Genomic DNA, 12491 nt, shown 5'->3' with positions numbered 1-12491 from the left:
CTATTCTGTGTCAATTAGCATGTGACACCCTCACAGATAATGGTCATTTAATTTGACCTCAATAAACTGAGATGAAAATTTTAACGTCCAGACAGATTTGTGGTGTTGCTGTTATTCTAAATGCTTTATAAATGACTTGACTGGTATCTTTTTAGGGGACTACTTTAGCTTTTAGTAAGTTGATAATGAGCCATCAACTCTTCGTGAAAGCAGGAATGCTTTTGTATAATACAGCAGAACAACTTTTGGAGAGATACCAACTGCCCCTTTTGTTATATTTTACCACACATTTTAACATTAATCATTTATGGTATAGAACTTTTAAATTAGTTGAGAATTCATTTTAAAAGTGAAACTGCCCTGCTGTTTTTAAATGAGGGACAACATTGATCAAAACTGGAATTAGTGTGGCTGGGCCTCATGTAGAATGTTTTTTTGTGTGTGTGTGAAATATTATATTCTATTTCTAATTCAAGTTATTAAGATTTTTGTTAATGGAAAAAAGAAAGCTCACAATAGTAAAATTTATACACTACCTTTTGTAAAAATAAGTAAATATTTTTTTCCTCCCCTCCTCAGTTTTTCCAGAGGCCTCAAATACAGCCTCCTAGAGCTGCCATCCCGAACAGCAGTCCTTCCATCCGTCCTGGTGCACAGACGCCCACTGCGGTGTATCAGGCCAATCAGCACATCATGATGGTTAACCATCTGCCCATGCCGTACCCGGTGCCCCAGGGGCCTCAGTACTGTATACCCCAGGTAAGTGTCTCTCAGAGCCGTGCGCTCCCCCAGTAGAAGCGTGGGGGTTAACTCAGACTCTCACCAAGGCGAGCAGGGAGGATGGCTGATGGCGTCGGCTTTTAGTGATGCGGGAACTTTTGGGTTGGATATAAGTCTAAGCCATTTTGTCATTTTTCATACTATCATGAGGTTTTCTTTCCATCTCTTGAAATTTTCTAAGATGATGGAGAAACTGTTTTTATATCCTGTCTTTCCCCTAGCCCCTTTCCCACAGTCGGTTGCTCTAAAGTAGACTCAGTAACGAGCTGTTCCAGTGATGTTGTTAAATGTCTTTGAAAGCTGTCAGCCTGAAATAATTTTTCAGTGAGCTGATATCTGCCTGTGCTCTCATTTGCTATGACTGTACCTGAGGCACACCTTTTTCTTCATCCTCATTGCATCTTTTTTTAAATTGAAGTATAGTTGATTTACAGTACTGTGTTAGTTTCAGATGTATAGCAAGTGATTCAGTTATACCTATGTATATTCATTTTTTTAGTTCCTTTCCATTATAGGTTATTAGGTACTGAATTTACGGTTCCCTGTGCTATACAGTAAATCCTTCTTGTTTATCTACTCATTGCATCTTAATGGCCAGCAAGCATTCTGAGTGTGTTTAACAAAGTGACTTCACCTCCTTTAAATGATTCTCTCTCTCTCTCACACACACACACACACACACACACCCCTTTATTTTCCATAGTAAGGGCCCCTTCCGTGTCACTCACCGTGTCTGTCGCCCCTCTCTTCCAGTACCGTCACGGTGGCCCTCCGTATGTGGGGCCGCCACAGCAGTACCCGGTTCAGCCACCAGGACCAGCTCCTTTCTACCCCGGCCCGGGGCCTGGGGACTTCCCCAGTGCCTATGGTAAGTGTGGAAATTCGAGCGGTTTCTGCTAGCTTGTTGTGCTTATTCCATTTTGTTGTGTAGCAGGACAGTTTAGATAGTGAGATTTGATGTTGTGATAGTGAAAAAGTGTTAGTGCGCAATTGTGTCCAACTCTCTGCGACCCCTTGGACTGTCTCCCGCCAGACACTCTGTCTATGGGATTCTCCAGACCAGAATACTGGAGTGGGTTGCCATTCCCTTCTCCAGGGGATCTTCCCCACCCAGGGATTGAACCCAGGTCTCCTGCATTGCAGACAGATTCTTTACCATCTATACCACAGGGAAGGATTTTTAAATAAAATGTTGCAAACAGTTCTGACCTGAAAGCTTTTTTTAAAGAGAGTGACTTCTAAGGAAAAAGTATTAGAGAAATGTATTTAGTTAATGACACCTTCTGAAGGAGCTGCTGCTGCTGCTGCTGCTGCTAAGTCCCTTCAGTCGTGTCCGACTCTGTGCGACCCCATAGACGGCAGCCCACCAGGCTCCCCCGTCCCTGGGATTCTCCAGGCAAGAACACTGGAGTGGGTTGCCATTTCCTTCTCCAATGTGTGAAAGTGAAAAGTGAAAGTGAAGTCGCTCAGTCGTGTCCGACTCTTAGCAACCCCATGGACTGCAGCCTACCAGGCTCCTCCGTCCATGGGATTTTCCAGGCAAGAGGACTGGAGTGGGGTGCCATTGCCTTCTCCATCTGAAGGAGCTAGTAATCCTGAAAGAGCCCATGTCTCAATCTGATGTCTCCTACCAGCTCGTCATTACCTAGATTTTTTTACTGGCTTTTTGTTAAATGCATAAGTATGCCTTATCTCCTTTTCATGATTTCTTTTCTCCTAAGCATTTGCTATCATTTACCAAAGCATTTGCTAATGTTTTCCCACTGGAATGTGATACTCATGAAGGCAGGGAATTTTATTTGTTTTGTTTACTGCTATATCCCTAGTACCTTGAGGACAGTGACTGGTAGGCACTTAGAGAATATACATGGGATGACTGAATTTAACTCAGAATACCTGTGATTCCTTTTCTGCAGAATTTTGGTAATATCTGTGTCATGGGGAGGTTTTGAGAATCAGTTAAATGAAAATGCCTTGAAAAACCATGAGTACTTTTAATGTGCAAAAGCAAGCACCATGCTTACACTTGGTGTGTGAGCCAATACTAAACCAAGGAGTGATAAAAACTACATAGAAAGCCAATTTTAAATGATAAAATCAGTGGCTACTAGAAAAATTTAACTTTAAGAATCAGTAATCATCAGTCTTCTCCGTTACAGTAAGGAAGGAAATATTAAAATTTTAACTTGTTCTTTTAAGATGGTTATCTACCATAGAAAAATATGTACCCACTAACTGGGATTAGTTCCTCAGTTAAAAACCTTTGTAGAATAATCTGTGGGTATTAGAATAACCCAAGGAGATTTCCCCTAGGTTTTCAGGTGAAATAGGCAAAGCAGACAAGTGTTTACCTTGCTTTACTTCTTTTAGAAAAGGAGAACCTTCCTGTTACTTTGAAACTGCTGTTTCAAAATGGTATACTTTATAACTTCATTATATGTCTCAGATATATATGCTTATTTAACACGGCTTTATTAAGTGGTATTTTCACTAAGAAATACTTGATGTTTTCAGAATAATGAACATATTCACATATACATTTTAAAGGAAAATTATATGTGTACATTACTTAGCTTTGACATAGAATATTGTTAGCACTGTTGAGGTACTTGTGCACCCCTTGAACTTAAATTTTAAGACAGTTTCACATAAGTCTAGTGTCTTTGTAGTTGTGCACTTTGTACTTGCTCTGAAAATTATTTTGAAGTGTAAAATTGGCTGTTATCTTGAATTTATTGAAGAGAAAAACTTCAAGATGAGATTATCTCTCACAGTAGACATGCTAAAATTAAAGTATTTCTTCTTTAACCTCATGTTGCAAAAGTAATGCAGTTATATCTTTGAATTTATAGAATCATTTTGAAAAGTATCTCACTGAACTTTAGTCTACTGTTTATTTACTGATCACATAAGTGACTTTCTGATTCACAAAGTATCATCATTATTATAAGTCTGTGCCAGGCCTCTTTCTTGCTCTTAATACTACTGCTGCAGTATATATGGAAACAATATAGATGAGTTTAACAGTAGGGAAATATTTTGTTGATGTGTATATACAGTATTACAACATTTTGGTTTTATTTATTCCTATTATATATAAACCATATTTTTTTTAAATGCAATATATTGAGGTATAATTATATCTCAGATATTGTTAATGTCTGTTCCTTTTGATAGATAATCTTTTTTCTCAGGAAATTCTTACTTAGATCTAATAAGACATTGAGTAGGTAGTTTATCACCTAGATTAAAACACTGTTTCCCTAGATTCCTTAAGATTAGAAACATGATTTAAAAGTTTTTCATTATGAAATTAACCAATGATGAAAAGTACAAATAATATTGGACAAAGAAAGCTGAAGTAGTCAGTTTCTCTCCCTCCCTACTCCCTAAAGAAATAATGATTTAACAGACTGATATATATTTTTTCATTTGTTTTAAATAATTTTAGTGCAAATGGACATAGACTATTTTTAATGTTCTAAAACTTTCTGATTTTCCCCCCATCTCACAATTTATTGGTGGACATCTCTTCATTTCATTACCTTTACTAGAATTTCAAGCTACATTAATTCTGTTTTAAGAATAAATCATAATTAATCTCTCTGATAGAACTTTAGGTTCTTTTTTGTCATTTGGGCAGATGTTTTCATTTTAAAACCTGTCACTAGTTAATATGCTTTTATCAGAATCAAAAGTTGTAATCTAATGGTTCCCATCAATTATTGGTCTTTCTGCTATACTGCTTTATGTCAGCTCTCATGGCCTTCTGGTCTTGAAGCCATAAGCATTCCCTTCTATTTCCTCTTTTCAGAATCTCCCCTTCTCTTATCTTTCCACTCCTGTTTCTTAATTCGTCTCTGATTCTGGTGCCTCCCTTTTTCATTGGGTAAATGTGGGTGTAGGGACAGGATCCTAGTTCTGTGTTCCAAAGCCAAGAGTCCTCTCTTCTAGTGCAGAGGACCTTCTTTTATCTGAACTGGCTAGGAATGAATCTAAGACTTGTTCACTCTTGCCCTTCTGCTGGAGTTTGTGAGTTGAGTGGACCTTGCCCACTCTGGGGTGGACGCACCCCAGAGTTCTTAGTTCTTCATCCATAACGTTGGCGTTCACTCCATCATACTAACAGTTTACCCCTGCTTGGTTTAAACCTTGAATAGTGATTCTCAAAAATATTAGCTACATTGAATTTCAGTAACTAAGATCATAGAGTTTTGTATAATTTTTGCAGTGTTTCTCCAGTGTTGAGGGAAAAATAACTAATGAGTAGTATTTGCTCAGTGTCACTTTTCAATTTTTCTCTTGTCAGTGTTTTTTAAATACTCTGATACCTGTTATGTCAGAAAAATACCTCATGGAGACAAATTATTTCCAGGCCAACCCTAGCTGGTGACTGCCCAAAGTGAAAAATACACTTTTGGGAGCAAAAGGATGTGGTTAATGGTGGGAGTGATGTTGAGAAAGAAAAAAAGGGTTGAGAATTTGCAGTGGTAGGTGGCCCCATTCTCTCTTTAAACTGGTATGCTCTCCTTCCTTCTCACTCTGTCATGTTATTTCCTTTTCGTTCTGTCATCTTTCTACTCTTTTCCTGAGTCTCTATGGGGGCATGGGCACCTGGTTCAGTTCTTAAGAGCTGAGGGAGTCACTGTTCCGCATGGTGTGTGTAGTTGGGTAACCTTTGGCATCAAATTCAGTTTGATTGTGTTTTTGCAAAGCAGCAATGCTGTGTTCAGTGATGCGGTTATATACCACATTATTATTATGATGGGTACAGTACGAGATACATTGATTTTATGTGCCAACCTGCGTATTTAACCACTATATTTTCTTTGTTTCTATGGACAATTGAAGATTTTTGAAAGGTTTTGGAAGACCTGCAATATGTAAGACATCTGGGCTAGGGATTTTCTGGAATGGAGATGTTGAGGTATTATTCCCCCTGCCTTTCAGAGTTTAATTTGTGTGGTGTTTACTTCCCTGGGGGCTCAGACGGTAAAGCGTCTGCCTACAATGCAGGAGACCCGGGTTCAATCCCTGGGTTGGGAAGATCTCCTGGAGAAGGAAATGGCAACCCACTCCAGTATTCTTGCCTGGAAAATCCCATAGACGGAGGAGCCTGGTGGGCTACAGTCCATGGGGTCACAAAGAGTCAGATACGACTGAGCGACTTCACTTTCACTTTATGCTTAGGGTTTTGCCAGTGAGAACAAGTCTGATTTTCTTCCCCAACCCTTTCAGTATCCTGGGCAAGTGAAATAAATAGAAAGTAAAATAAAGGAAGAAATATACATGACTATTACATTTAAAATTTTGCTAAAAAGCCTTTTAAATAAAAGTGTGTTTATTGTATTATTTCATATAGGAAGCCTGCTTTAATAACAAAGGAATAGGACTGAAATAATTTTAAGACAGAAACAGTCCTTTCCAATTGTGTCCAGGTTGGCAAGCCTATAATTATATGTGTGTGTATTTTGTGGTTATTATTTTATAACTTTTGTATAGACCGGAGTTTGGAGAACCACTGATAGACTAAGAGTCAGCAAGCTTTTTCTCTAAAGGGCTGTGTATAGTAAATAGGTTAGGCTTTGCAGATCTGTTGCAACCATTCAACTCTTCCAGAGTAGTGGGAAACCAGTCATAGAGAGTAAAGTGTTGTCTGTAGGTATCTTCCCATAATACTTTATTTACAAAATAAATGATATTAAGCTGGATTTGGACCTGCTGATCCAGACAGATCTATCTCCTTCCATGAATAAGAGGTCCAGAAACATTAATTTGCCTGATATGGGCATGCAAAAGTGATTTACATTTTTAATAGAATAGATAAATGTTTTTAAATGTCTTTGTGTAAGAAGTTGGATTAGGTTATAAAAGAAAACTATTGTCTGATAGTGCAGAAGGCCTGCTCTGCTGGGGTCTACAGTTGATTAGCTGTTTTACTAATTCAGTGTTTAACCACCACCATGTTGAGACTATCCTATTCTCTCAGGTTTATTCAGCTGGTATTTATTATACATATATTGTACATCACCCTCTGCCCCAGTCGTGTTGACTCAAAAATATTTCTTTAGAAGAATCCGATTTTTTTAAGGGCTGTTTCACCTTTTAGATCTTATTTCACTTAACTTAAAAACTATGGCAAGGTGAGCAAATTGTATTGCTTGGGTAGCAGCATTTGATAGCAATTTCAGGGTGGAGTTTTCTGAGTTTGGGAGCCAGTGACGTACTGTGGTGGCTTAGACTTGCTTGTTTGAGTTCACTTTGATAGTTCCTTGCTCAGTACTAGAGGATGGCTAAAGTGTTTTTTGTCTTTTAACCTATTCAGAGGGCTTCCCTGGTGGCTCAAGACTGTCAAGAATCTGCCCACAATACAGGAGACCCGGGTTCAGTCCCTGGGTTGGGAAGATCTCCTGGAGAAGGAAATGGCCACCCACTCCAGTCTTCTTGCCTTGAGAATTCCATGGACAGAGGAGCCTGATGGGTTGCAATCCATGGGGTTGCAGAGTCGGGCATGACTGAGCAACTAACACATCCATGCACACAACCTATTCAAATCCTAGTCGTGCTATTTAGATCAGCCCTGTTTAGTTCTTTTCCAAATCTGATTCTCAGAACTGGATTGATACCTGCAGAGTTCTGATACCTGCAGAGTTCTGATACCTGCAGAGTTCTGATACTGAAAATCATAGTGCCTCCAAGAATTTTCCACTTGAAGATTATTATGATAATGGTGGGATGGTGATGTTGTTGATAATGACAGTGATAATAGAGCTACATTATTTGACTTTTTACTAAAGTGCCAAGGATTTTTACCAGTATTAACTACCTTAGTACACATTTGTCCTTCTTGTTACTTTGACTGCTGTCCGTCTCTCCCACTAAAGGCCAGCCATCCCTTACGCACCCATCATTCATGAACGTACTCATTTAAGGCTTTTACTCTGCTGTTCTCATCTGTCTTTCCTGTTAATAATGTCATTTTCTTCTCCCTCTGCTGGATTAGTTCCATCAGCATACAGGTATACTGTTTCACTCCCATCTTTTCTTAAAAAAGATTAGTTTTACTTCATATTTTTGTCCACCCATAGCCCATTTTTCTACTTCCTTTCAAAGCTTTTAGGAAAAAGAGCTATCTATACTATCTTCATTTTCTTTCATCTCATTCATTACCGAACCCACACTAATGAGGATGCACACTTCACCCCAGTCTAAACAACTTTTGTCAAGATCACCAGTGAATTTCATTATGCTAAACCTTACCTGACATCCCAGTACCATTTGACATAGTTCAGCACTCTGCCCATTCTTAGACAGTTTTTTTCACTTCAGCCGCTGCCTTGGTTTTCTGTTTCATTTCCTTTGCTGGGTTTTCTTTATATCTTTGGCCTCTAATCAACATAAAGTTACTTGGTAATTCCGTGGTGGTTCAGTGGTGAGGACTCTGTACTTTTACTGCCGTGGGCCCAGGTTCAATCCCTGATCAGGGAACTAAGATCCCACAAGGCATGTAACACAGCCAAAAAAAGAAAAAGGCACTACTTTAAAAAATAAATAACATAGAGTGCTTCAAAGTTTAGTCCTTGGGCTTCTTTTCTGTTTGTACTCGTTTCCTGGGTTACCCAGTGTCATGGTTTAAATATTGTCCATATAGTCTAGTTCTAAAATGGATACCTATTCTCTGGCTCCATCCAGACTTGAGCCTCTTTTTGTATATTTGATATCTTGGTTTGAAAGTCTGATAAGAATCTAAAAACTTTTCATGTCCAGAATTGAACTCTTGGTTTTTCTGCCCTAAAGTCTTACTTTTCCTCATCCCAGTAAATAAATCACACAATAAATAGAACCTCATTCTTCCATTTGCTCAAACAAAAGACCTTGAGGATTTTCCTTGACAGTTCATTCTCTCATATTCACATCCCATCCGTTAGCCAGTCTGTAGGCTCTGTTTTCAAAAATATCCAGTATCTGACCCCTTCTTACCTACCTCTACTATAAGTACTCTGGTTTAGTAGTAATTGTAATAATAGTCAAAGTTTTGAAAGTTAAATAGGATTCATTGAGGTAGGTGGTTGGAAGAAGTTAACTTCAGGCAGAAGGCCAGTGTACTCGTGAAAGTGAAGTCGCTCAGTTGTGTCCGACTCTTTGCCATCCCATAGACTGTAGCCTGCCAGGCTTCTCCATTCACAGGATTTTCCAGGCAAGAATATTGGAGTGGGTTGCCATTTCCTTCTCCAGGGAATCTTCCCGACTCAGTGACTGAACCCGGGCCTCCTTCCTGCATTACAGTCAGATGCTTTACCCCTCTGAGCCACAATGTTGAGGGGATTGATGTACTCAAGGGATAGGAACAGGTTGTCCCTGGAGCAAAGGTATGGAGTTTGAGACTGGTAGGAAATGTAGTTAGAAAGGTGGAACCTGGATACTTAGTGAAAGTGAAAGTTGCTCAGTTGTGTCAGACTGTTTGTGACCCCACGGACTGTAGAGTCCATGGAGTTCTCCAGGCCACAATACTGGAGTGGGTAGTCTTTCCCTTCTCCAGGGGATCTTCCCAGCTCAGGGATTGAACCCAGGTCTCCCGCATTGCAGGTGGATTCTTTACCAGCTAAGCTCTAAGGGAAGCCCTGGATACTGAAGTATCTGGACTTTGTCTTTAGGCTGCTTTTTATCTGCCTTCTATGGCCCCAACAGTAGGGCATTCTTCAAGCCTTTATGATGGCTGCCAATGGCAGTGGTTCTCCACAAGCTGAGAGAAGAATTAGATCCCCAGCCTACAAAATGGTGAGATGTATTATCCAGCCCCTGACAAAACCCACATGCAGAACATATTCACACAAACCTTTGTTTGAAAATCATGTTTGGAGGCAGTGAGCTCCCAGAGTAGATTTTTTTTTTTTTAAGCAGTAACTCTGGTGTCAGTTTGCAGGAGTTGGTTATTTAATTGCTTTTTTCTAGTGGATGCTGAAAAAAAGACATATGACTGTTTGGGAATCATTCTTTAACCACTTCAGTAGCTGGAAGGGGTGAGCTAGTGGAAAGAGATAAGTGAGAAGGATGCTTGTTTTTTTACATTTTTAAAACTAATTGTCTAGATTCACAGTGTCATTACCAGTCTTATAGTGGTTGACAAAGTAACTGAATGCTTTCTTTCATTGTTTTCTAATTCTTTAGGAACGCCTTTTTACCCAAGTCAGCCAGTGTACCAGTCAGCACCTATCATAGTGCCTACGCAGCAGCAGCCCCCTCCAGCCAAGAGAGAGAAAAAAACAGTAAGAAATGTTTATTAGTTTTTCTCATTTTAAAATTGAATGTCCATTTTCTATTAAGTAAGTTTACCTATAGCTGTAATAATTACTCATCTCAGTTCACAAATGAGGGCAATTTTTGTTCCTCCCTTATATCCTCACCACTACACCTGGAGAATTTGTATGAGCCTGTAATGAGATGTTGCAGGTACCCTTTGCTTAATATCAGTTTTCAACATGCGCTAAGCTAGCTATGCTAACTGCCATCCAGCTCTAGAACTGGGAAGGGTTAGCCTTCTAAGGTCTTAATAAGTGAGAGGAATTTGAGCTGAGTTTTCACATCCATATTGTCTTTTAACCTTAGCCTTAACCAGCTATATATTCAAATATGAATTAACAGGGGAAAAATAGCACAAGAGAAAATAGAGTACTAAGGACAATGAGGAAAATCTTTCTGATGGAGCGGATTTAAGAAACAGAAAGCAGAATTTAGAAAATGTGTTGTAATTGTTTTAATAAATTTAACAGAAGCTTTGCCTCTGTTCATTTAGTCAGGCCCAAGGGAATTAGGGTACAGTAATATGAACTATGCACTGCAGAATATTTTATAGAAAAGTGGCTTGCAATCTTTTAAAACATCAAAACACAAAAAAATGAGTGATACTTATAAGAGTCTCATATTCACAGAGATAAAATAGATGCGAGTGACATCTTAAAATTACTCATTTAATAAAAACTAATTAGGTTCAGAATTTTTTTTTATCAGACGCAAATTGTTTGTGCACATGTCATAATAAACGACATGCATCTTGACACTACAGGTGAAAAACTATGCTTTGGAAATGTTGAAACAGCATGGTAAATGTTGGGCTTGAACATTCTTAGAACTCAGAAAAGTTAATTTTAAAAAACAATGAAAACAGAAGACAGTGTTAATATATGTTACTGAAGAAGAAGGGAGAACAAATAGATTGAAAAATAATATGTAAAACTATAATAGAAACAAGATTTTATAACTGATAGTAGAAATCTTAAACCTCTTCCCCAGAAAGCTTCCAGGTTCAGGTGGTTTTATTAGTGAGTTCTTTGAAATTTTGAAGAAGCCTCGGATAGCTTGCTAAGCTCTGGATTTATTGACAAGCAGAGGAGGGTTTTATGTCTCAGCATTGTCTCAGAACAAAAGGCCTAGACCCAGGTGTTCTATCTTCATATGGTACCTTCTCCACTGTTGTCTGTAAACATAGGCCCTCAAAAAATTAGAGGAATACCATCCACATTGTTCTGTATCTTGTATCTTTTCATTTACCAATACATCTTGACAGTCACTTTATATTAGTATGTGTAGAGCAGTCTCATTTTTTATACTGCTGTTTGTTATTTAATTGTAAGGATGTAATATAAAGTTTTAACTACCGTGTTTTTGATCAGCCTTTAAGATCTTTCTGTGTCTTTGCTGGAAAAAAACAGCATTGCATTGAGCATCTTTACATACATATATAAGGTTATCTGCAACATAAACCTCTATTTCTTTGCCCTAGGATATGAATATTTTTCACTTTGCTAGAGAACTGTTTAGGCCTTTAAAACTTTAGAGAGTAACTTCCATATTTTACAACTATTTGATGAACTTTGTCTTACGTTAAGCATTATAAATAAAATCAGTTTGCATTGCTTAAAAGATAAATGTTAATAGTTTGTCTTTTTGACCTAGAAATTCATCCAACTAGGTTTCATGCTAGCTTGTTGTGCTACTTTAGTTCAAGTCACCGAGCATGGCCTAAATTCCTTTGAATGACACCCTGTGGTTCTGTGATTGAAATCAAGTCAGATGTGGTGATTATCAGCCTTGATGTTTGACAGGTTCCCCAGTTTTCAGCTTTATACATCATATTCCTATAAATCTACTATGTAGACACCCACCTGTAAATATGCCGTCTTAATTTATGACCTTATAGATAAGGATTCGGGACCCCAACCAGGGAGGTAAAGACATAACAGAGGAGATTATGTCTGGAGGTGGCAGCCGAAATCCTACTCCACCCATAGGGAGACCCACTTCCACACCCACTCCTCCTCAGGTAAGACAGAGCATGCCGTGGTGCGTGATGGTGTGTATCTGTCACTAACCTCTACTGAACTCTTTCTTCTGTAGCTACGTGACTGTACTTTTTTCCTTTCCATCAGTTGTCTCATGGCCTCGAATATCTAACTGATTTTTAAACAGACATGTTTGTTTCTCTTTGTAAGCTGTTATAACTTCCAGATTTTCATTGGTAACATTTCTCTGCATTGTCTTCACACGCAGAGCATAGCTGTGGCTCCTCTTCCTAATTATTGCCTGGCACCAAAAGGAGCTGCGTTCCCATGGAAACCTCATTACTAAATGAGCATTTTATATTTTCAATATGGAGTCTTAGGAATTAAATGCTACACACTATGATAATACAGGCATTAGAGAATTTAATCTTC

General features: G+C 38.6%; 1 protein-coding gene and 1 non-coding gene across 25 annotated transcripts in view; both read left to right on the top strand.

Annotated features, from left to right (window-relative positions):
- EIF4G3 (eukaryotic translation initiation factor 4 gamma 3) overlaps window positions 1–12491 on the top strand; it is a 348977-nt gene that overhangs the window by 200035 nt on the left and 136451 nt on the right. For all 24 annotated transcript variants that reach the window (XM_070458865.1, XM_070458866.1, XM_070458863.1 and 21 more), the window contains 4 exons: window positions 580–759; window positions 1534–1648; window positions 9949–10046; window positions 11978–12100. In XM_070458865.1, the coding sequence (XP_070314966.1) occupies window positions 580–759; window positions 1534–1648; window positions 9949–10046; window positions 11978–12100 (516 nt within the window). The remainder of the gene's footprint in view (window positions 1–579; window positions 760–1533; window positions 1649–9948; window positions 10047–11977; window positions 12101–12491) is intronic.
- Window positions 8196–8268, top strand: TRNAK-UUU (transfer RNA lysine (anticodon UUU)). The gene has a single exon. It is a non-coding gene; the product is annotated as a tRNA-Lys (tRNA).

This window comes from Odocoileus virginianus, chromosome 30, assembly GCF_023699985.2.
Source record: "Odocoileus virginianus isolate 20LAN1187 ecotype Illinois chromosome 30, Ovbor_1.2, whole genome shotgun sequence".
In the NCBI taxonomy this organism is placed as follows: domain Eukaryota; kingdom Metazoa; phylum Chordata; class Mammalia; order Artiodactyla; family Cervidae; genus Odocoileus; species Odocoileus virginianus.
This window is presented reverse-complemented; position numbering and strand designations above follow the sequence as displayed.